Source organism: Anomaloglossus baeobatrachus, chromosome 3, assembly GCF_048569485.1.
Source record: "Anomaloglossus baeobatrachus isolate aAnoBae1 chromosome 3, aAnoBae1.hap1, whole genome shotgun sequence".
NCBI classification, from domain to species: Eukaryota; Metazoa; Chordata; class Amphibia; order Anura; family Aromobatidae; genus Anomaloglossus; species Anomaloglossus baeobatrachus.
In genome coordinates, this window is record NC_134355.1 from 589,964,313 (window position 1) to 589,990,772 (window position 26,460).

The following is a 26,460-nucleotide window of genomic DNA, read 5'->3' on the forward strand; positions in this document are numbered from 1 at the left end:
TGTCACCTGGCATCAAGCCCTGGGGTTAGTGATGTCACGTGTCTATCAGATACCCGACATCACCAATCCAGTCAGTAATAAAAAAAAAATAGACAAACACATTTTTATTTGAAAAAACACTGCCCAAAACATTGCCTCTTTCACCAAATTATTAGAAAGAAAAACAAATCCAGGTCTGCTGTAATCCAAGTGGTTCCCATGACGATCCACACTGTCCCAGTCAATGAAGAGCAGGATGTTCCCCATTGGCTGGGAGAGCAGTACAGTGACCTGAGCGAACATCAATGGGTCAGCCCAGGTCACTGCAGGGGATGACAAGTGCTGCTGTCAGCGAGGTACATTACCTGCGCTGATCTCCTGCACTGCTGACAGCAGACCTGTCACTGAGTTCAATGACCTTCACAGCAAAGTATCGCAAGCGGCCCGTGACGTCACCGCTAGTCAGTCTCGGGTCGGAAGCGAGAGAAGGTGATGTGACAAGCGACGGCCATGGAGGACAGTGACAGTGCTGAGGTCAGGAGGGCGGGACTTCATCACCGCAGGTAAGCAGAGCGGGGCCATGTGTGCGGAGTGCGAGGTGGGCAAAGCCTAGCGGGGCCATGTGGCGCTGAGGACGTCAGTGTCGTGGACTGCATGGCTGGGGACAGGTGAGTGAGTGTGAGTCTACATGCCGCGTGCAGGAGGGGGCGGAGCGAGCTGAGCGGGGAAGTGTCTGCTCCCTGCACACGTAACTAGGATAAATATCGGGTTACTAACCAAAGCGCTTTGCTTGGATACCCGATGTTTATCTTGGTTACCAGCCTCTGGCAGGCTGCCAGCGATGGCTCCCTGCACACTGTTGCTGTAAAAAGCCCTGCTTTTGCTGCTAGAACAGTTCTCGAACGTAATTTGAACGGTCGAGCTTTTAGCAAAAAGCTCGAGTTCTAGTTCGATCTAGAACACCCCCCAAAATCACTTGAACCGCGAACTGGAGAACCGCGAACCGTGCTCAACTCTAATCACCAAATTTATGGACATCTTTGCTTTGACATCTTAGCCTGTGTGGATTGGATGGGTTGTTACGGACATCTGGTGAGAAACTTATGGCAATATCACCTTTAGAAATGTATTTACTTAGAAAATTGGTGACGTGTTCTATATTTATTTCACCTACTGAATCTGTCAATAATATTCTATTTGTTTTAATTTTTCTTTTTCATTTTTAGAGAGACCCCAAACGAGAAATCTACTGGACTCATGTTAAATCAGACGCCTGCAGATTTGCACTGATGTGGAAGTATGGAGGCATTTACATGGACACTGATGTAATTTCAATTCGCTCCATTCCTGAAAACCGTTTTCTAGCTGCAGAAACCTTAATAAAAACCAGCAGCAGTGTTTTTGGGCTCTGTCCACATCACAAACTGACGTGGGAGTTTATGGAAAACTTTGTACAGAATTATAGAGGGGATCTATGGGCATATCAAGGACCGGGAGTTTTCACACGTGTTGTAAGCAAGCATTGTGGTGTTCCCCAGTTTACATCTGTGGATCATACTAAATGCGCAAATGTCTCTTACTTTCATCCAGACCGTTTCTATCCCATTTCGTTTCCATTTTGGAAAAAATACTTTGAAGTTTGGGACAATTTGCCAACTTTTAACAATTCTTATGGTCTACATCTCTGGAACTTTATGAATAAAGAAGGAAAATCCATGTTAGTTGGAAGCAACACCCTGGTTGAACATCTCTATAAACAATATTGCCCCTCCACCTACGAAGGAATTTTAAATAAAGCTCATGCCTAAGGAATGGGAAACTATCATATTAGAAAAAATACCCGCGGAAGTAAAGGAAAGTTAACACTAAACTTAATGTTTTGTTTTTTTTTTGTGTTATCTCTGTTCTTGAATAAAAGCGATGTTGATATTAGTGATTGATAAGAAACGATAACTCTGTTTATTAACTAAATATTCCTCTTATCTGTTATATCTACATTTCTAACCATCTAGTCACAGATTATGCATTTTAACAACATCATAAACGTCTATTTCATCAAACGTTTATAGTTACAAGGATAACTGAGTACATAGACAAAAAAAATGTGAAAAATAGTAAAGTCATACCATATTTCATTTTTTTAGATATCATTAAAATTCGCACAAAAATCTGTATGTGTAACTACTGGCGCTAACTACTACACTGCATGAGTGCTTGATTCTCGAGCAGGTCTGATGCTCGGACGGGTTCATTTTGAGTAAGTTAATGGGAAACTCAAGCATTTTTCCAGAATACCTTACCATGAGGGCTAGTGGGACAGGACAATTGCTTCAATGGATGGAAACAGCACTCGCATGGAATGGGAACAGCATGGGGTAGAAGCCCAGACACAACTCTGACTCCCAAGTTCCTGCCGGGAACAATGTTGTTATAGGGTCATTCCGTGTCAAGTGGACCAGTTTTAAAAATTGTCCCCACTCGACGTTCTCCGATTTTGCTGAAAATTTATAAGGATGTACATGTATGTTTGAAAAGAGGTTCTGTAAATTTTTAGGGCCAGATCTCAAATATATTTGCCTGCGGCTTCAGCTAAGAGGATTTTGCAAACTTTGTCACATAGCCATTAGAGTTCTATACTGGCTATGATGCTGAAATTTGGCATACTAGCTCAACTTTTGCTGCTAAACGCGATAAAATTATTACCGGCTATGACAAAACAATATTTCGGCCGCAATTTTGTGTCAAAGTAGCTTGCAAAACGCCTCGCATAAAATTTATGCCAAACTTTGCCCATATATAACTCAAGACCAAAAACCAATAGGAACTGGTGCTTTACCCTGAACAACAAACATCTTCATGACTTTGCATTGCTGCAATATCACGGTCAAAGCATATGTATTTGTGGAAATATTCACACCCACATATGATGTAAAAACTTAAAAAAAACGAATTTTACCTATTTTTAGGTCAAATTTCCCAAAAAGGGTACCCCTAAAATATATTAATTCTGTTATCATTTGAAAGAGCACATTTTTCTCTACAAGGATCATTGGGGTTTTTTTTGGAGTCTCTCCATTTAAGAAAAGAAAAATGCCACTGAACATGGTGTTATTTATTAATACGCAATGAATGCTAACTGCACTATTCAAACCCTTGCGTTGGTCCATGGTGGTTATACCACAACCAATTCCCTAAGAATTGGTATTATAATCCTATTAAGAATTGTAATAATGCTGTCTTTCGAGAATTGGCAGCCCCATTGCCTAGGAGCCATGGCCGATAGCCGTGCAAGGCAAGTCGCGGGTGGTCTCTTTATCGCAGGTTCCAAAGCCTGAGGGTGGGTGTCTTTGCCTAGGATCCCAAGCCTAATATTGGGTATCTTTTGTTGGTTCCCAAGCCATAATGTTCAGTCTAAGTAAGTGGTCTGGAATTGTTGCTGAATTTGCAACATAATGGGTTCAGAGAAGCTGTATTGTCGGCCCATTGCTGTTGCAGCTGGTGCTGGAATTATTGCAATGATCGACTGTCGCTCGGGAATCCAGCATGTATCATTTCTCACAGGCCACTGAAAGAAGCTAGCTGGTCCATGAGGATGCATAAAATGTATTAATGCATCATGGTCGTCGACTGAAATTTCAGAAATATTTCCAATCCACCAGTTCCTATCGTAAATGCAGGCAATGTATTGCCCTGGCTGTAGGTTTGCAATTGGCACAAAAGGCATTTCTGATCTGACAGATCCATCTACATGGGCAATGAAAGATGAAGGGTCATTTCACACCCTTGAAATGCGAATCTTTTTGTCATCAATTTCATTCTCCATCACTAAAAAATAAATAATATATGCATTAAAATGTAACAATAGTCAATAGGTTTATAGGTTTTTGATTATAATAGACATTGCTAGCAACAATACAACTCTGTAACATGTGATAAGAATCTGAAAATCAAACACAAAATCAATGCATTACGTGCATACATAACACCATGTTCAGGGGCATTTTTCTTTTCTTAAATGGAGAGACTCCAAAAAACCCCCCAATGATCCTTGTAGAGAAAAATGTGCTCTTTCAAATGATCAAAACAGAAAAAATACTCCTAAAATCAATATTTATTAAGGTAAAATATTAAAAATGCTCAAACATACAGAGCATAATAACTCTTATATTATCAAAAGTAGTTTACTGGTCACGTGAAGTGAGTGGGAGGACAAGAAGGGTACAAAACCAGCTAGTGAGGAAAGGGGCACTAGTTATCTCAACGTTTATAGGTGAGCCCTAGGTAGCATGGCTCCAGATCTTTTAATTGGACATGTGAGTAGCCTATTGTCCTTAGGGATATATAGGGGATGGTCTCTCCCTCCCTTTTAGCTACCTACCAGCGGAGGTGCACCTTAAGGTATTGGGTACCCCCCGCTCCTCGTCGGCTGTCCCTAAGCTGTCCCTTCGACCCGCAAGTCGCAAGAAAACCCACCACCGAGAGTGGAAGTGCAAAATAGTCAATAGGTCATTATCATATATGGTTACCTAGACAGATTGGTAACCCTGATGCAGCTTATCCTTAAATAAGGGAAGAAAAAGCAAGATTAACTACTGTATAATATATTTTTTGCATCAAATTTGGGAATCCATACACAGTTCTTTAGTATGCTCCTCATGCAGTAGTAGCCAATTATCACTGTACATATGTATATTCATGCACAGTTAAAAAAGATATTAGATACCAATATACCGATGATGTAAAATAATAGCATATAATTCCAGCAGGGAACTTATCTGTTGGGTCACTGATAATCCAAATCCCGACGCGTTTCCCCCCTATATTTTTATCTTAGGGGTTCATCAGGGGAAGAAGAACCATGGATTTCATCATATCCGAACACATCAGTTTCATCAGTTTTTATATCTTGGTAAATTTGGCTTTCTTAATGTAAGCAGACCGACATCAGTGGCCTAAGATGATGGGCAAGTCGTCTGGCAGATATTCCCAGTTCATGCTCCAGGTACAATGACCATGGTGTACTGAGACGCTTTGCAACATACGCTTTGCGCCTCAGTACACCATGGTCATTGTACCTGGTTTTTGGTCTTGAGTTTTATATATGGGCAAAGTTTTGCATAAATTTTATGCGACGCGTTTTGCAAGCTACTTTGACACAAAATTGCGGCCGAAATATTGTTTTGTCATAGCCGGTAATAATTTTATCGCGTTTAGCAGCAAAAGTTGAGCTAGTATGCGAAATTTCAGCATCATAGCCAGTATAGAACTCTAATGGCTATGTGCCAAAGTTTGCAAAATCCTCCAGTGAAAGGTCAACAGTGCCCAATGTATTGGAGATCTGGCCCTAAAAATTTACAGAACCTCTTTTCAAACATACATGTACATCCTTATAAATTTTCAGCAAAATCGGAGAACGTCGAGTGGGGACCACTGGTCCACTTGACACGGAATGACCCTATACTATAGTATTTTACAGACTGACAATAAAACATAAAAAAACTGAAGATAAGATAAAATGGATTTTACATGAAAAATGTTGGCAAACATTCTCTCTGTATAATAATTTGTATATAAGCCAAACTTAAAAAAGAAGAAAAATAATGTCTCCTCCACTCTTGAATAGCTAAATTAGCTGTTGCCATATTTCCTAATGACCTATGACCAGCGTCCACTGGCTACCGGAGGAATCTCCAGTAATGCCAGGCCTTAATTCAGTTACCTGCATTGCACTCCGGTGCTCTCACCTGAACTCCGAAGTTCAGCCCGGCATGTCTGCAGCTGTCATGAGCTGAACCGCAATCGCCAGGGAATTAATCACTCGGCGCTCGCGTTTCAGTCCTGCAAACTCTGAGATCAGTGCAGGCTGCACTCTCGAGCTCAGGTGAGCGCTTCTGAGTGCAATGCAGATAACTGAATCCAGGCCTGACATTACTGGAGATTCTTCCGGTAGCCAGTCTGACGCTGCCGATGACTACCGTAGATTATAAAATAGAGGAAGTAAAATTACACCCAACAGTAGTCAACGATAAATGTAATTTTAACATCTTACTACCTTATGTCATATGTGCAACATGGTCAGACACAATCGGTTTAATTTATGAAGGAGTGATTATTGTTTTATCCTGGAGAAGAGGACAGATCACCTTGAAACCCATAAATAAAGCCTGTTTAATTTCATCTGTCTCACTGTTTGGCATACGGGCAGTGCAGAGGAACCACTTTCTACCTCAATATATTCCGTCTTGGTGTCGGCACACCCATGGATCTGTAGCAGCCTTTTTATCTACATAGCGGTTGTCTCTCACACAGCCATCCCCGGTGAGTAGACTTCTCTTTCCCCCTCACCTCTGTCCCTGTTTTATCAGGTATCACCCTTTTGCGCTTTTTATTTTCATTTCCAGTTCACTTCTAAATAAGAGCGCCTCCTACACATTCTGTTAAAATTGTTACTCGAGGTGAGGTCACAAAGTTTAATGAGGTCACCTGATGTCAGTTTCCTGCGGCTAAAGCTGGGGTACCCTGTCAACCTCCAACCATAACTGAAAATAAACTGAGTGACATCACCTCTCTGCTGCTCCTCCGGTCCTAAATCCCACAACGTGAGGTCATATTCTGTGCCCATGCGCTGTGCCTTCAGTATGTATTTAATAAAGCTGGAACAATCATGGGACCTTGTGTGGATTCCATCAGAACTGAAAATTTGGGGGGTTACTAAAGGGGAGAAAGAGGGTGTTTTTTGCATTTATTTCAAATAAAGGATTTTTTCTGTTTTGTATTTTTTCTTTACACTTACAGATTAGTAATGGGGAGAAGTCTCATAGATGCCTTCCATTACTAATCTAGGACTTAGTGGCAGCTGTGAGCTGTCATTAACCCCTTATTATGCCATTTGACACCGCAACAGCGCAATAACGGTGAGTGGGTAAGGCTCCGGGATTGTCTTATCTAATGGATGCAACAATCCTTGGTGGCTGCAGACTGCTATTTTAGTTTAGGGGGGCCCAATTACCATGGGTCCTTCCCAGTCTGAGAATACCAGTCCCCAGCTGCCAGCTTTATCATGTCTGGGTATCAAAATTGGGAGCAACCAAAAGCCATGCTTAAGTCCCTGCCACGCATGTTTCACATTTTTTTCAACTGCTAGACATGCTGGGATTGCCTGCAAATGCAGTAGCCATATTGGCTACTGGCACTATTGTGATTGGCCAGCCGCAATGCGTCATCAGGTCTATATGACACCTGGTGACATGATGCTTGGCGCACACTATCCCAGAAACCGTCTAGAGTGAGCTGCTGGAGGAGGGATAGGTTTGGATTAGAGGCATAAAGGCAGAAATTATTGACTTACATTACTACTGCTACAACCAAAAAACAAAAGTGCCTTGTCAAAGCTACATCTATACTATTCTAAAAAAATATCGTTGTCTGCTGTATTCAATGCATGAAGGAGGTATAGATTTGGATTAGAGGCATATACGCAGGGATTATAGCTTAAAGGCCCCGTCACACACAGAGATAAATCTTTGTCAGATCTGTGGTTGCAGTGAAATCATGGACATATTGTTCCATTTGTACACAGCCACAAACCTGGCACTGATTGTCCACTGCAACCACAGATCTGCCGCAGATTTATCTGTGTGTGATAGGGACTTTACTAAAGTTGAGCGCGGTTCGTGGTTCTCCAGGTCGCGGTTCGAGTGATTTTGGGGGCTGTTCTAGATCGAACTAGAACTCGAGCTTTTTGCTAAAGCTCGATAGTTCTAGTTACATACGGTTCTAGCAGCAAAAAGCCAAACTAATTACTAGCTGGCTTTCCGCTGTAATAGTGTAAGTTACTCTGTGACTCACACTATTATGAAATTTCAGCATATAGTCTGCGGTAACAGCGCATTCAGATCACTGCTGTTGGGATAATGGCGATCGCCATTTTTTTTTTGTGTTCTTCCTTCCCTCCCTAAGCGCGTGTGTAGTGGGGCGGCCAGCATGTCAGCCAATCCCAGACACACACACAGCTAAGTGGACTTTTAGCCAGAGAAGCAACGGCATGTGTGATAGGATGTCCATGTCACCTGTCCCTGCATTATAAATACGGGCATCTGCCCGTCTGGACGCCATTATCTGCCTTCTGCATCTAGATGTCAGTCACTACTGGTGCAGCTCCTGTCTCCGATACTGCTGTGTACGCTCTACACACAGCGCTATACAGAATAGGGATAGAAGATACTTTCAGCCCTTGTAAAGGCTAATTACAGCAGGCTCAGAGCCATAGGTGACAGCCAGGTCTGTGGAAAGAGTTTTTAACAGCTACAGATAAGAGCATCTGTGTAGCTAAGGTCAGGGAGTTCCTTGCTGCATTTCACCATTAGGAGGGATAGAAAGTGAGGCTTCCTTTCTTCTACACTGACCCACAACCCGGCCACTGTACCCTCCTGCCCTTTGCACACTCAAGCTCATTGATACTAAGCCATTATCCTAGCAAACACTGAGGAAACTTGGTGGCATCCTAAAAGTAGCTGTTGGACTTCATTAGTGTCCCACTAGTGCAAATCTATTTGCAGCACCTCTGCATTGCACATTAAAGCTCATTGTTACAAAGCCATTAGAATACCAATCACTGAGGAAACTTAGTGGCATCCTAAAAGTGGCTGTTGGACTTCCATTAGTGTCCCACTAGTGCAAATTTTTTTGCAGCACCTCTGCATTGCACAATAAAGCTCATTGTTACAAAGCCATTAGAATACCAAACACTGAGGAAACTTAGTGGCATCCTAAAAGTGGCTGTTGGACTTCATTAGTGTCCCACTAGTGCAAAGATATTTGCAGCACCTCTGCATTGCATACTCAAACTCATTTTTACTAAGCTATCATACTAGCAAACTGTGCTGCCATTTTAAGGGCCATAGTTTCATTGTCCGGGATAGTTATTGTTGTTTATTCTACTGTTAATAAAGATAGACCACCGCTGCAATCTACACCACCTTTCAATTTTTACTCCCACATTTTAAGTGCACAATCTTGTCGCAATCAAAATGAGTGGCAAAATGACAGATGCTGGTGGAAAGGGGAAGAGGCATGTTGGAAAAGGAAAAAAAGGGTTTATCCATGGGGAAGGTGGCAAAGCTCCATTAACATCTACCAGCAAAAGTAAGATGTCTACTACTTACCGTGGACAATCCGATGTGCTCCCTTTTTTACGGACACGAACAACTGGAACAAAGGTAGATGATGGCCAAAAAAAGAAAATGCTTGAATGGATCTCAAGTGGTCCAACAAGTGCCCTGTCCTCCACCTCAACTACCGCATCCAAAAAACACCAGTCCTCTGAGTTGTCATCCCAATCACACTTGCTTTCTCCCAGCTCTGAAGTCTCCATCCGCCCTGCACAGTATGGTGGAACTGAGATGGCTGAGTCTGCAGAGCTGTTCAGTCACACTATATCCTGGGAATCAGAGGTCTGCTCCCAAGCTACAGTGAGTACAGACCAGGAAATGGTCTGCAGTGATGCCCAGAACCTTTGTGACTCAGATTCAGGCCATGATGAACAAGTTTCTGAGCATAATGTTGACCCTTATTCACAAACTGAAACACCTGTTGTAATAGACAATGAGGAACATACTGATGACAATGAGACGCAGATACCAGATTGGGATGACAACTTAAATATTCGGTCTGGGCAAGAAGAGGCTCGGTATGAGGGTGAGGGGAGTCCAAACACAATAATTGATAAGGACGTTCTAGCTCCAACCTACTGTAAACCCACAGTCAGGCCCTCGAGGAGGTCAACAGAGACGGTGGAGGAGGATGCAACTGACGACAAAGTTACCTTGCGCCTTCCTGGACAGAGTCAGAGTACTGGTAGCACGTCTACAACTGCATCCTCAGCCACCACTGTGCCTCTGAGCACTTGTCGGGGTGGATCAGCAGGTAGCATGCCCTCTAAGCCTTGCCTAGCCTGGTCCTTTTTTGACATAGCAAAAGATCACCCAAATTATGTGATCTGTAAAATTTGTCGTGATTCTGTTAGTAGAGGGCAAAACCTCAGCAGTTTGACAACTTCTTCCATGAATTGTCACATGAATAAATATCATATGTCCTAGTGGGAAGCTCACCGTGCTGCAATGCGGCCTAGCGGAGCGGACCATCCACCGCCTGCCCCTTCCAGTGCATCCGCGTGCTCTTCATCTTCTAGGACTGTGGGGACAGCTGTCACACCTGGTTTTCCACGCGCAACTTCCACCACTGTAACCGCAACAGGCAGTTTGCTTGGTAGGTCGTCAGTTGGTTTGGAAGGGGAAACAAGTGCGTGTGTACAGCTCTCTCAGACATCGATAGCACCAACGTTGGATGAAGGCAACATCATGTCTACGCCTGCACTTTCCTCACAAACCTGCTTTTTTCCAGGGACACCCTACTCACCACCATCTCCACACAGCAGCCAGATCTCTGTCCCTCAGATGTGGACAAATAAAAGGCCATTTCCTGCAACCCATGACAAAGCTAAGAGGTTGACTTTATCCCTCTGTAAGCTCTTGGCTACCGAAATGCTGCCTTTCCGCCTGGTGGACACACAGGATTTTAGAGACCTTATGTCTGTCGCTGTGCCCCAGTACCAGATGCCCAGTCGCCACTACTTCTCTAAGAAAGGTGTGCCTGCGCTACACCAGCATGTCGCACACAACATCACCCCTTCCTTGAGAAACTCTGTGTGTGAACAGGTGCATTTCACCACCGATACTTGGACCAGTAAGCATGGACAGGAACATTACATGTCGCTGACTGGGCACTGGGTAACTATGGTGATAGATGGTGAAGGGTCTGCTGCACAAGTCTTGCCGTCTACCTCGTCTGGGTCCTCCACCTCCGCCCCAAGCCTGCCTGGTCAGGGCACCAGCGTTGTAACTGCGCAGAAGGAATCATGCACCCCTCATTACTATGCTGGCAGCAGAGCGCAACGGCATCAGGCGGTCTTTATCTTGAAATGTCTTGGAACTAAGAGTCACACAGAGGCTGAGTTGTGGGCAGCTCTGGAGACTGAGTTTGGTAAATGGTTGTCTCCACTCAACCTGCAGCCTGGTAAGGCCGTGTGCGACTGCTGCAAACCTGGGTGCGGCCCGTCGCCTGGGTAAGGTGACACACGTGCCTTGTATGGCTCACGTGTTGAACCTTGTTGTCCAGCAATTTTTAACACACTATCCCGGCCTAGATGGCCTTCTGAACAGGGCACGAAAACTGTCTGCTCACTTCCGCCGTTCAACCACCGCAGCTGAGCGACTTGCATCGCTCCAGAAGTCTTTCGGCCTGCCGGTTTATCGCCTGAAATGCGATGTGCTGACACGCTGGAATTCGACTCTCCACATGTTACAGCGACTGTGGCAGCACCGCCGAGCCCTGGTGCAATTTGTCATGACGTATAGCCTGGGCCAACGAGATGCAGAGGTGGGGCAGATCACCCTGATGGAGTGGTCTCAGATCAAGGACCTATGCACCCTTCTGCACAGTTTCGACATGGCGACGAATATGTTTAGCGCTGACAATGCCATTATCAGCATGACAATTCCAGTCATTTACATGCTGGAGCACACGCTAAACACTATTCGGACTCAGGGGGTGGGACAACAGGAAGGGGAGGAACTACAGGAGGATTCATATGCGCAAGAGACAACAACATCACCAAGGTTCAGACGTTCATCATCACCAAGGCGGCAGGCATGGGACCATGGGGGACAGGGATCACTAAGAGCACATGGTAGCAGGCGAAATGTTGAGGAAGGTGCAGGAGAACATGAAGAAATGGAGGACGAACTGTCCATGGACATGGAAGACTCAGCGGATGAGGGAGACCTTGGTCAAATTTCTGTTGAAAGAGGTTGGGGGGAGATGTCAGAGGAAGAAAGAACGGTTAGCACCTCTATGCCACAAACACAGCGTGGACTTGGTCTGCATGGCTGCGTCAGACATATGAGCGCCTTCTTGCTGCACTACCTCCAACATGACCCTCGTATTGTCAAAATTAGAAGTGATGATGACTACTGGCTTGCCACACTATTAGATCCCCGGTACAAGTCCAAATTTTGTGACATAATTCCAGCTATAGAAAGGGACGCACGTATGCAGGAGTATCAGCAAAAGCTGTTACTCGATCTTAACTCTGCTTTTCCACAAAACACCTGTGGTGCACGGAGTGAATCTCCCAGTTGTAACTCGATAAACATGGGACGGTCTCGTCATCTTCAACAGTCTAACCGTACCAGCAGCACCGTATCTGGTGCTGGTAACAGCAATTTTATTGAATCTTTTCATACTTTTTTTAGACCATCCTTTGCAAGGCCACCAGAGACAACAAGTCTGACACATAGTCAACGGCTGGAGAGGATGATACAGGAGTATTTCCAAATGAACATCGATGCCATGACTTTGCAACTGGAGCCTTGCTCATTTTGGGCTTCAAATCTTGAAAAATGGCCAGAGCTCTCCACTTACGCCTTGGAGATCTTGTCGTGTCCAGCTGCCAGTGTGGCGCCCTGGACTAGCCAGGTCGTCACAGGTAACACCCACACACCCCCACCCCCACTAGACAGTTACATTAGCCAAACACAAAACCCTTGTTGCCTCCCTCCAGGGTCTGATGTCCACACCAGGTGGGGCGGAGCCAAGCAGTTGGCCCCACCCACCAAGCAGTTCACAGGCCTGAAGGCGGAAAAAGGAGCAGTTTAGAAATGAGAGGAGTAAAGTGGAGAGTGTCTGGGTTTGTGGCCCAGGCATTGACAACAAGTTTGGCAGATGGTGGTGGCCATATGCAGGAGTGGTAGATCAATGCGGAACCGTAGGACCGGGGTCGGGCGGGGAGCGAAGTGAAGCCAGCACACACAGGCAGGGCCATCGGACCCCGACTAGGCTTGGATTCGCCATCAACAGTCAAATCCGAGTGTGACAGGAACCCCAGGGGTTTCCTAACAACAAAAGACCCGTTATAAGGCAATCGTCCGCACCGTGAGGGTATACAGCTACCGCCAAAGGCTAGAGACCCAAGGGCCAGCACCTGCGGGCAAACGGGCTCCTCCGACATCCATACACCGGGGAGCGGACTACCGTTGGGGACCCATCGTAGTCAAAATAGTACACAAAGGTGCAGGGAAAGACAGCTGCCATCACCTGTCCAGGGAGAGACACTGCAGCCGGCTGTGGGACCCGTCCATTCAGCCGTTTGGTTTACCGGAGATTTTGTGCATCTCTTGCTGAGTGAGTACACCCGTGCCATCCGGCACCGTGCCACGCTATCCCTGCAACCCTGCACCTCACCTACCCTGCCTCCCTGTCACACCACCAGGCCCCGGGACCACCAACCCCTACCCACGGAGGGGGAAAACGACATCCCAGCTGCTCCCTACCATTGCTCCCGGGATCCCCGTCACCAGCAGCAGTGGTGCCCATCTTCACCACAACCCGTGGGTGGCATCACGGACCAAATCCCCAAAACAACCCAACCCCCTTTTCACTCACGGACGAGGAGCGCCGCTCGAGTCCCCGGATCCGGCCCACCGCTCAAGCCACCGAGCAGCAGCTGCAGCAGCGCCGGACCCGAGCGTTAGCGAGCGCAGCGCCCCGCCGCCCACGACACCAGCGTTGTCTCTGAACGTGTCTTCAGTGCTGCTGGGTGTGTGCTGACAGATAAGCGCACGCGTCTGTCCAGTGACAATGTGGACAGACTAACGTTCATCAAAATGAACAAGTCATGGATCCACAAGGAATTTACTACCCCTGTGTCATCCTGGGGAGAGTAAATGCTTGTGTATTTTGAATGTGCTTGATGCAAATCTACCTGTGAAGTGTACAACTGGGCCACAAGTGCTGCCACTGAAGGGGTGGGTATCTGTGTGGCCCAATTTTTGGAAAAGAAAAGGGAGACTCCGCTTGGAGTAACCCTTGCTTGCTGTGTTTTTAAAAAGGAGCCAAGATGAACAGATCTAGGATCAGTAAAGACTTTGCTACCTACCCCGGTGCAATCCTGGGGACGGTTAAGGATGGCATATTTTTGAATGTGCTTGATGCAAATCTACCTGTGAAGTGTACAACTGGGGCACAAGTGTTGCCACTGAAGGGGTGGGTGTGTATGTGTGGCCCAATTTTTGGAAAAAAGGGAGACTCCGCTTGGAGTAACTTTTGCTTGCAGTGTTTTTAAAAAGGAGCCAAGATGAACAAGTCATGGTTCAGCAAAGGCTTTGCTACCTACCCTGGTGCAATCCTGGGAACGGTTAAGGATGGCGTATTTTTGAATGTGCTTAATTTAAATCTACCTGTGAAGTGTACAACTGGGGCACAAGTGCTGCCACTGAAGGGGTGGGTGTCTGTGTGGCCCAATTTTTGGAAAAAAGGGAGACTCCGCAAGGAGTAACCCTTGCTTGCAGTGTTTTTAAAAAGGAGCCAAGATGAACAAGTCATGGTTCAGCAAAGGCTTTGCTACCTACCCCGGTGCAATCCTGGGAACGGTTAAGTATGGCGTATTTTTGAATGTGCTTGATGCAAATCTACCTGTGAAGTGTACAACTGGGGCACAAGTGCTGCCACTGAAGCGGTGGGTGTCTGTGTGGCCTAATTTTTGGAAAAAAGGGAGACTCCGCTTGGAGTAACCCTTGCTTGCTGTGTTTTTAAAAAGGAGCCAAGATGAACAGATCTGGGATCAGTAAAGACTTTGCTACCTGCCCCGGTGTCATCCTGGGGACAGTTAACGATGGCGTATTTTTGAATGTGCTTGATGCAAATCTACCTGTGAAGTGTACAACTGGGGCCCAAGTGCTGCCACTGAAGGGGTTGGTGTCTGTGTGGCCCAAGTTTTAGAAAAAAAGGGAGACTCCTTGCAGTGTTTTAGATGATTTTAGAAGGGCATGCCATGCCTATATCTGTGTCTCATCCTCTTTTTCCTCGTAACGCTGTTTTGTTTTTGCATGAGAATTTGTTCTTGTCACTTTCCCATGTGTTTGTGTTGTGTTGTGAGTTGTTTGTCACCTTTTGGACACCTTTGAGGGTGTTTTCTAGGTGTTTTTATGTGTTTGTGATTGCCTCCCATTGTTTCCTATGCGGTTCGAGCGGTTCGCCGAACCGAACTCGACGAGACCTCCGTTCGGCGAACCGAACTCGAGCCGAACCACGACCGGTTCGCTCATCTCCAGCCTTTACAGTTTTGGTTGCTACAAGCTAATCCCGAAAGTCCCTTGTCAGGGCTACGTCTATTCTATTCCTTATTACTGCTGTTTGCTGCATGTGTGGGGATAGCTGTTGGAAGAGGAATAGGTTTGGATTAGGGGTATATAGACAGGAATTATAGCTTTTCAGTCCTTGCTGCTACATCCTAAAACCAAAAGTCTCTTGTCAAAGCTACATCTGTCTTCGCGCTGCTAGCCCAGCCTTTTATATTTGGCAATTGTGCTCCATTAGTAACCTGATTTAGTGTCTCCTTCTGTTTCTTGCCTAACAGATTGGTTCCTGGTGATCCTGGTAATAAGGCAAATGGTGATGTGGGTGCACAAATGCTATGAGTCATTGAACGGGACACATAATAGGTTATTTGTGATTCAACCTACATGAAATAGGCCCCTGACGAAGGCTATTGCTGAAACGCGCGTCGGATGGGACTTAGCGCCATTCCAGCTTGTAAGTAAATGTTATATTTTCGTTAGCCATGACTTTCTCACCTCATTTATGCACTTCATGTTGCTGATGCACCTGGTATATATCCTGTCATATCTTGACAGAGTTTTCTGTGATTTACCTTCTATTTTATGAGGTTTGTTACATGGGCTTTCAAACAATCTAGCACATGCATTACTTTCTGCTGGTTTGGTATGCCATCTAGTGCACCTTCTCTGTCATTACACCCATCTCTTTTTAAATGTATATATTTTTCTCAATAAAGATTCATTATATATATGCTTTTGTCTCCTGATCCTTTTTGTGAATTGGTTTTCATGCTTCTATGGATCAGTTTATCCGTTTAATCTTTATGAATAGTGGGTGGTGGGACTTTCTCTTATGATAAGAGTCCACTTTATGATATTATTCCCACAATATTCATGATCTTTCTAAGGCTGATTTTTGGTGCTTTTTATGAAATAGACCCTGGTGGCAAACAATGGTTTCCAAAGTCACCTCTATTAGATATTGGCTTTAGTGGACCTTTTATGTACCATAGTCTCAAAACTTTGTTATCAAAGATCCTTTTACAAAATATTGATCCACTCCAACTGTGCCTAATTATGTTGCTTTTTCTTCCTGTACAGATGTCATAGGACATCACAGCCATGTTGAAACGACTGAGAATATTGTGTTTTTTTTATAGCAATGCTAATCTTTTTTTACCAGACACACCATCAAACAGAAAGGCATATGTATCCTAATCTCCTTAATTCACAAAAGTGTGATATTTCCCTCTTCGAGAGCAGATAATGCTACCAGCTACAATATTAACAAAATATATAATTATGACTGTATTTATAAGGGATATTCTTCAACAAGGAAACAGTATCTTCTTTGTGGAAACCACAGACAGAATGGATGAACCATCCTTGGTTTTGTGCTCAATTGTATCAGCGGCTCGAGTGTATCCGGACAGACCGGTGATCTTCTTCATGAAATGAGTAGGAGACAGAATCACTGAGGATGATGAGAAGAAAGCTTGAGAACGCTATCCAATACTCTCAACTTATAAGAACATCTACTTTTTCCCTCTAAGATTAGAAGAATTATTTGCTGAGACACCATTTCTTGCTTGGTATCAGACGTTAAGAACTGTTATATACAAAATAAAGGAGAGCATTTAACAAAATTCATATAAGGAAAAAGTAAAAATTTCTTATCTTCCAGTGACGTTTTACTCTAATTTTCCAAAGTGTCTCTTATGCCATAAATGCAGTTTGATAAATGTTCCTATTTATTTGTAAAAATTATTTAAATACCCAGAAATTAATTTATGTTTCTACTTTATTATACACCAATTTTGAAAGACAATGAAAACCAAACAAGCGATCTACATTTTTGCATTCATTAGGCTGAGTTTACATTTGGGTTAGAGGCTCTTTTGAAGGTCACTGTCACACGTCAACATAATTCACAGGTAGAAGTGTGTGAGTGCATCTCCAGTTTAAAAGGTTGACATCAAAATGGACCATATTAAACCCCATTGCATAGTTACTGGTTGGATCCACATAGGGTAATGGTAATTTCGTATGATGGCTCTAGCAGAGCTTTGTGGATTCTATTAGGCAGTAGTCAAATATGGGCTTAAATTTAAAGAATAGAATATGTCACTTCTTTATGATAATTTAGACCTTAACTTGAGAGGCGCAAATTTACAAAAAGCTGTAAATGTCTAGGCAAACAGTTAAAAATACCTCCCCAGTCACCTGTTCTACCTCCGATGTGCCTGTTATTTTCTCCTTTTCCCATCATGTGCATCTTCTTCAGTCTCTTAAATCCAGATTATGACTTCCGGTTTGGCTAAGTCCACTCACATCCCTTCGCACTGGGTCGTCATAGCTCATGTCACAATGACATGATGTTACAATGTGTAGCACATAAGTGATGGCACTGTTATCAGTGAGGTATGAGGGTCAGTCAAGCTGGGAGCCCCAACCTGATGTAAGGAGTCCAAAGAAGATGTGTACGACGGGAGAAGATGAAAAAAGTGTTGAGGACAAAATGTCAAATTAAGGGGGATGTCCAGTTTAAACCCACAAGTCTGTAGCCATTTTATGTATCACTTTTTGTGACTTCAGACTAGTGAACCCTTACTTCACACAAACTGTGCACTGCAAGGATTTGCTAATGTCCGTGATGAGAACTGCGGTCACATGGCCCCAAGTCTGCAATATGCATACTTTACACCATATTTAGAATAGATGGATGCAACCTCACTCACTGCAAGTGTATTCAGTGAGTCATGCCCATCTCGTCAGATTCTTGCTGGGAGTATGGATATTGTATATGTGCAGTCACATAATCGCCAATTTTAGGTTTGACACCATTGACTCCTCACAGCGCACAATATAGAGTATATAGACTTACTGCAGACTTGTGGATTTAGACCGGACAACCCATTTATGGTGGTGAGGGTTCTTGCCAGAAGTGATGTGAGCATTATGTTATGTTTTTTTTCATCTTACGTTTACTGTGCTCTAGAGCAGTGTTCTTCAACTCCAGTTCTCAGCAGTGCATGTTTTCAGGATTTGTTTTTTTTAGTATGGTACTGGTGATAATTTAATCTCCTCCACAGGCAATGATTTGAACACTTGTGCAATGCTAAGGAAATCCTGAAAACATTCCCTGTTGCTGGCTCCTGAGAACTGTAGTAGGGGAATGCTGCTCTAGAGTCTGAAGAGATGCCAAAGCATATTAAGTAACATTTAATTTGGATCAAATAATTTCACAGCAAATCATATTTTTCTGTGAAATTAGTGGGATTTGGTTTTGCAAATTTGAGTCTTGGCAGATTCGATAATTTTTAGCCTCAACATCGAAAATTTCCAATCATGTTGAGATCGTTGGGATTGCGCAAAATTTAATTCATTGACTTTCCCTGCATACTGGTAATTACTTGCATTGGGTTGTGCCCGAAAATGTAGTTGATCCCACTTATTTTAACAGTTATGCTGCAGTTTCCCCACACTGTACAATGAAAAACTATGTATGGACTCACTACTACCTGGGTTGCCATTCATCCAGAAATTCCAACACCGTACATAAAAATAGGGCACTTTTTTGCACTGTCAGTAAAAAAATTTTTAACTCATCCGTGATTGATTTTTTTTTTTAAGCCAAATATCATATACATGTTTGCTTACCGGCATAGATAGGGGGTGGACGATGCTATTCTTTCTGTTATATACCGTACATTCATTTTTAAAGAATGACGGAACCACTGTGCGAGCGATGTTCTTTGATTTCTCGAGTGCATTTAACACCCTACAGCCACTCTTACTACACAAAAAGATGACTGATATGAAGGTGGAGGAGGGGATGAGAAATTGGATAACTGACTACCTATCAGATCAGTCACAGTTTGTACAGATGGGAGCAGTTGTGTCTAGCAGATTATTGAGCAGTGTAGGTGCCCCTCAGGGAACGGTGCTAGCGCCCTTTCTATTCACACTGTATACATCAGACTTTTGGAATAAATCTGATTTTTGCCACCTTCAAAAATTCTCGGATGACTCCGTGGTAGTTGGATGTATTAGGGGGGACCAGGGTGATGAGGAATATAGAACGGTGGTGTTGAATTTTGTGGATTGGTGCCATGGTAACTATCTACAACTAAATGTTAAGAAAACTAAGGAGTTGGTGGCCAACTATAGCAGGAGAAAGATGAAATGTTTACCGATCACTATTGCTGGTCAGGAGGTGGAGCAGGTGGAGAGTTACAAATATTTGGGGGTCCACCTGGATAGCAAACTGGACTGGAGATGCCACTCAGAGAGGGTCTACAAGAAGGGGATGAGCAAACTGTATTTCCTAAAGAAACTGAGGTCTTTTAATGTGTGCAGCTAAATGTTAGAAATATTCTACCAGTCTGTAGTGGCAAGTGCCATCTTTTTTGCACTCATATGCTGGGGTAGTAGTGTGCGGGTCTCTGATGCTAATAAGCTGAATAAGCTTATCAAGAAGGCAAGCTCTGCTGTTGGCTGCAATCTTGGCTCTTTTAAGGAGGTAGTGGAGAGAAGAACTCTGAAAAAGTGTATGGCGATTTATGAATAATAATGCACATCCATTATAAGAGCTATTCATGAGACAGAAGAACACCTTCAGTAACCGGCTAATCCTTCCTTCTGAGGTGTAAGAAGGAAAAATATAGGAAATTTTCACCTTAATGACCAGACCAAATTTTGCAATTCTGACCAGTGTCACTTCATGAGGTTATAACTCTGGAACGCTTCAACGAATCCAAGTGATTCTGAGATTATTTTTTCGGCACATATTGGACTTCATGTTAGTACCAAATTTAGGACAATATTTTTTGCGTTTATTTATAAAAAGAATTGAATTTTGGCAAACATTTTGAAAATTTAGCAATTTTCAACTTTTTAATTTTTATACCGTTAAACCAGAGATTTCTGTGACACAAAATAGTTAATAAATAACATTTCCCACTTGTCCACGTTACATCAGTGCAATTTTGGAAACAAATATTTTTTTTGGTAGGAAGTTAGAAGAGTTCAAAATTTATCAGCTATTTCTCATTTTTACATCAAAATTTACAAAACCATTTTTTCAGGGACCACATCACATTTGAAGTGACTTCGATAGGCCTAGATGACATAAAATACCCAAAAGTGACACCATTATAAAAACTGCACCGCCCAAAGTACTCAAAACCACATTCAAGAAGTTTATTAACCCTTTAGGTGCTTCACATGAACAAAAGCAATGTGGAATGAAAAAAAGCAAAAATTAAATTTTACCTAAAAATGTTGCTCTAACCCAAATGTATTCACTTTTAGAAGAAATAACACAAAAAAATGGACCCCAAAACTTGTACCCCACTTTCTTATGAGCGCGCCGATACCACACATGTGGTCAGAAACCTCTGTTTGGACAAATGGGAGCGCTCGGAACAGAAGGAGCACTATTTGAATTTTGGAAAGCAAATTTGGCTGAAATAGATTGCAGGCACCATGTTGCATTTACAGGTCCGCTAAGGTACCTAAACAGAAGAAACCCCTCACAAGTGATGCAATTTTGGAAACTAGGCCCCTCAAGGCTTCTATCTAGGGGTATAGTGAGCATTTTGGATCCATAGGTACTTCACAGATTTTGTTAACGTTACGTTGTCATATTGAAAATTTTAATAATTTTCTCAAAAATGTTGCTTTAGCATCAATTTTCTCACTTTTTCAAGAGGTAATTCCAAAAATTTGACCTCAAGGTTTGTTACCCACTTTTTTATGAGTGCGGTGATACCTCACATGTGGTCTGAAACCTTTGTTTGGACAAATGGGAGGGCTTGGAACGGAAGGAACAATATTTGAATTTTGGAAAGGAAATTTGGCTGAAAAAGATTGCGGGCACCATGTCGCATTTGGAGGTCCCCTAAGGTACCTAAAAAGCAGAAACCCCACACAAGTGACCCCATTTTGGAAACTAGGCCCCTCAAGGAATTTATCTAGATTTTTGATGAGTACCCTGAACCCCCAGGTGCTTCACAGAATTTTATAACGTTGAGCCATGAAAATAACAAAATAAAATTTTACCACAAAATTGTTATTTCAACCAGGTAGCTTATTTTTTCACAAGGGTAACAGGAAAAAAATCACCATGAAATTTATTGTGCAATTTCTCCTGAGTTTGGCGATACCTTATATGTGGTGGAAATCAACTGTTTGGGTACACGGCGGGGCTCGGAAGGGAAGGAGTGCCATTTGACAGCAAAATTGGCTGGAATCAATAGCGGACGCCATGTTGCATTTGGAGAGCCCCTGAAGTGCCTATACAGTGAAGCTCCTCAACATGTGGCCACATTTTGGAATATAGACCCCACAAGGAATTTATCTAGATGTTTGGTGAGTACCCTGAACCCCCAGGTGCTTCACAGAAGTTTATAATGTTGAGCTGTGAAAATAAAAAAATACATTTTTACCACAAAATTGTTATTTCAACCAGGTAGCTTTTTTTTTTTTTACAAGTGTAAAAGGAAACAAATCAGCATAAAATTTATTGTGCAATTTCTCCTGAGTATGCTGATACCTTATGTGCGATGAAAATCAACTGTTTGGGTGCACAGCAGGGCTCGGAAAGGAAGGAGCGCCATTTGACTGCACAATTGGCTGAAATCATTAGCGGACGCTATGTTGCATTTGGAAAGCCCCTAAGGTGCCTAAACAGTGGCGGTCCCCCACAAGTGACCACATTCTGGAAACAAGAAACCTCAAGGCTTTTATCTAGGTGTATAGTGAGCAGTTTGAATCCAAGAGTACTTCACAGAATTTGATAAGCTTAGGTTGCCATATTGAAAATTTTCATTTTTTTTTGACAAAAATGTTGCTTTAGCGTCATATTTCTTCCTTTTTCAAGAGGCAACAACAAACCGTGGACCCAACAGGTTGTTATCCAATGTCTTATGAGCACAGGGATACCCCACATGTGGCCAAAAACCTCTGTTTGTATAAATGGGAGGGCTTGGAATGGAAGGAGCACCATTTGAATTCTGGAAAAGTTGAAATAAATTTCGGGCACCATGTCACATTTGCAGGGCCCCTTGGGTACCTATACAGCAGAAACCCCCCACAAGTGACCCCATTTTGGAGTATAGTAAGCATTTTGAATCCACAGGTACTTCACAAAAATGTTGCTGTAGCAACAAATTTTTCACTTTTAGGCTATGTGGCCATGATCCAGCGACACAGCGTCTAGTACACAGTGTCAGCCTTCCTGCAGAGATGTGAGTGTTGTCCACGGGAGAACGCAGCTGCCCATGCCCACGATTTGGGTTCAGGCTGCTGTGGAGCTCTATGCTACCCGCAGAGAACACTCTTGTCTCCGCAGCATAAATTGACATGCTGAGGCTCGGGAAGCTGCGCCACAGGTCAGTGTATGCTGTGGAGAAAAGAAGCACAGTGGGCATAGGATTTCTAAAAATCCTTCCACTGTGCTTCTACTGTACAACGCAGCGTTATGGACGCAGGGAAAACACTGCGCCCAAAACGCCGCAAACCCTGATCATGGCACACAGCCTAAAATGCTACAATGGATGAATGGATAGATGTCAAAGAAAAATAACGTCCCACCCCCTGCATATTCTAAGCTGAAGCCCTTTAGTGCCTTTCATGTGGCACTAAAGGGTGCCTAGCCTTGTATTTAGCCCCCCAAAAAATTAATAATTAAAATAAACGACGTGGGGTCCCCCCTATTTTTGATAGCCAGCTAGGGTAAAGCAGACAGCTTTAGCCTGAAAACCATAGCTGACAGCTTCACCGTGGCTGGTGATCAATTTGGAGGGCTCCCCAGGCGTTTGTTTGTTTCTTTTTTTTTTTAAAAAAAACGTCGGGTCCCCCCAAATTAGATCACCAGCCAAGGTGAAGCGGACAGCTGGGATCTGGTATTCTCAGGGTGGCAAGAGCCATGGTTATTGGACCCTTCCCAGCCTAAAAATAGCAAGCCGCAGCCGCCCCAGAAGTTGCGCATCCATTAGTTGCGCCAATCCTGGGGCTTCGCCCCAGCTCATCCCGCGCCCTGGTGCGATGGCAAACGGGGTAATATATGGGGTTGATACCAGCTGTAATGTCACCTGGCATCAAGGCCTGGGGTTAGTGATGTCACGGCATCTAAACAGATACCTGACATCACTAACCCAGTCAGTAATAGAAAAAAATAAAGACAAAAAAAAAATGTATTTGGAAAAAAAAAACTCCCCGAAACATTCCCTCTTTCACCAATTTATTGAAAATAAACAAATTCCGGTCGCTGTAATCCATTTTGGAGGTCCCTCGACGACTCTGGACCTTCTAGAATATGGGGGGCACGTTCAGGGAACGTATCCCCCATTTTCTGGAAGAGCAAGCTCTCCATGAGCAGTGTGGGTGCAGTAATCTGAGAATACTGCACTCACACTGCCCCGGTCCAACCTAGGGTAGAGTGACCTGCAGTAACCTCATTCCAGAATATGAGGGGCACGCTCACAGAATGTACCCCCCATTTTCTAGAACAGCAAGCTCTCCATGTGAGGAGTGTGGCTGCAGACTACTGCACTCACTCTCCCCCAGTCCACAGTGCAGCAGCGAGGTCAGCGCCCCTGCTTGCAAGGATCCAGCTGACAGCCGCTGTCTGCACATGCGCCGCCAGCTTTCCAGAAGGAGGCGGAGTGATCGCGGGGACGGAGCAGAAGCCAGGTAACGGGGAAGACCGGGGGTTGACGGGGGGGTGATGGCGGGAGACCTGGCGGTACCTGGGGACAACTTTTCTGTCGCATATGACGTGTCACATGCGGCAGAAAGAGCAGGATGAATGCGGCCGCGCGCTACTGTGCGCTGCGCGCCGCCATCTTGCATGCTCCGGATGGGGGAAGGGGGAGCGCTCTGGAGAACCGGAGGGGGCTCCGGGGGACCAGAGGGCTCCGGTGTACCGGAGGAGGGCTCAGGGGGAGGACATTTCCCTCCGATCTGAAATGTTTGATCATTTCAGATCGGAGGGAAATGAATGCAGAGCCGGCGGCGGCAGTTTTCTGTGCGCTTCGGCGCCTATTTGACTGTTCCGGAGGGGGGGTAAGGGTGGGAGGGGACTCTCCGGTACCGGGGGCTTTGGGGGCACTAGGGGTTTATATTTCTTTCTCATCTGACATGTTTTATCACGTCAGATGAAAAAGAAATCAGTTTTACCGGCCATTTCTTTTTTTTTTATGTGATCGTCCGTTTACGGTGTATACCCACGATCACATTATCGGGGTCCAAAAAAACACCCCGATTCATAATCTGGGGGGTCTCAGCTACCCCCGGTAGTTGAAACTCCCGAGATTTTCGGTCGCTGGGGGGGCGCTACAGGCTTTTTTCGGCCCGACGCTTTAAAGCGGCGGAACAGAATAAGTACCCTGTTTTGCCGCCGCTTTAAGTCGTACGGCCGTCGTTATGAGGTTAAATCATCAAGGTGAATGTTTACTACTTTATTTCTTGTACTCTTCAGTTTTCCCGCTGTGTGTGTCCTAATCTAATGTATAATGTTCTTCTGTCAACTCTACTGTCTTGTCAATTAAGTAATTCATGTTATTCTTTAAGTTGTGCTGCTGTGATTCACTGTATTGATCCCGTGGGAAATTAAGGTATCGTATTGTACATATAATTTTAGTTATGAGCAAGTGTTCTCAGCATTGCTTGGTACTCAATGGAGCATCATGGTGCTCAGCATGCTTGGTGCTTGATCGAGTACCGCTGGCGCTCAAGGTAAATACTGGAGTCCCCATTCTGCTCCTGCCCTGACACTGCCCTTGGCCACCGCAGTCCCTATCATCCAAGTACAGATGGCATCACCTATCAACTTCTGTTCCATGTGCGCTGTAAAAATGTTCCCTGGTGGCCAAACTGTGTGGTTAATTCCGCTCGATTCCCCATTCTGGAAAAGAGAGAGAGATTTATTTTCTGGAATGGGGACTCAAGTGGAATTAACCACACAGTTACGTTGGATGAGATGGAACATATCGACTGTGCATGTGGAATATAAGTTGCCGGGCAAGGCCAGCTGCATACGAATGATAGGGAATGTGGTGTTTGGGAAGATGTAAAGAAGGTTGTCGGGCAATGTCTGCTTCATGTGGATGATGGGGACTTGTTTTTTTGTTTTTTTTTTTTTTAAATTTTGTCTCTTTGTTGTAAAGATATTAGCAATCACAACATTTCCAACCTAAATAGTTAACTTTCCAAGTCCAAGTAGGTGGTATTATAAATATATTTCTAAAGGTGATATTGCCATCAATTTCTCACCAGATGTTGGTAACAAATCCATCCAATCCACACAGGCAAAGAAATCAAACAAAAATATCCATAAGTTATGTGCAATAATTTATTACACATCACCAAATTTATGGACATCTTTGTTTTGACATCTTTGCCTGCATGGATTGGATGGGTTGTTTGCAACATCTGGTGAGAAATGTATGGCCATAATAAATTTAGAAATATATTTACTGAAATTAGTGTTGTGTTCAATACTTATTTCAGCCACCAAATATGTCAATATTATTCTATAATTATTTATTTAATTTTTATTTCTAATTTTAGATTGACCCCAAACGAGAAATCTACTGGACTCATGTTAAATCAGACGCCTGCAGATTTGCAATGATGTAGAAGTATGGAGGCAATTACATGGACACTGATGTAATTTCAATACGCCCCATTCCTGAAAACCATTTTCTAGCTGCAGAAACCTTCACAACTACCAGCAGTGCTGTTTTTGGGCTTTCTCCACTTCACAATATGACATTGGAGTTTATGGAAAACTTTCTACAGAATTATAGAAGAGAAGTATGGGGACACAAAGGACCAGGAGTTTTCACACGTGTTGTAAGCAAGCATTGTGGTGTTCCCCAGTTTACATCTGTGGATCACACTAAATTCGCAAATGTACTTTTACTTTCATTCAGAATGTTTCTATCCCATTTTCTATCCATCTTGGAAATAATACTTTGAAGTTTGGAAAAATTTGCCAACCTTTAACCATTCTTACGCTCTACATCTCTGGAATTTTATGAATAAAGAAGGAAAATGTTAGTTGGAAGCAACACTCTGGTTGAACATCTCTAGAAACAATATTGCCCCTCCACCTACAGTGCCTTACGAAAGTATTCGGCTCCCTTGAATTTTTCAACCTTTTCCCACATTTCGAGCTTCAAACATAAAGATAAAAATTTTAATGTTATGGTGAAGAATCAACCACAAGTGGGACACAATTGTGAAGTTGAACGAAATTTATTGCTGATTTTAAACTTTAAAAAAAAAAACCCACACCAAA

General features: G+C 43.7%; 1 protein-coding gene and 1 pseudogene across 1 annotated transcript in view; both read left to right on the top strand.

Moving 5' to 3' along the window:
* Positions 1-1,823, top strand: part of LOC142295617 (alpha-1,4-N-acetylglucosaminyltransferase-like) — a 74,167-nt gene extending 72,344 nt beyond the window's left edge. Inside the window, exon 3 of the mRNA XM_075338719.1 lies at positions 1,206-1,823. Within this exon, the coding sequence (XP_075194834.1) occupies positions 1,206-1,787 (582 nt within the window). The 3' untranslated portion in view covers positions 1,788-1,823. The remainder of the gene's footprint in view (positions 1-1,205) is intronic.
* A 14,678-nt stretch (positions 1,824-16,501) lies between these two features.
* Positions 16,502-26,252, top strand: LOC142295618 (alpha-1,4-N-acetylglucosaminyltransferase-like; annotated as a pseudogene).
* Positions 26,253-26,460: the final 208 nt, after the last annotated feature.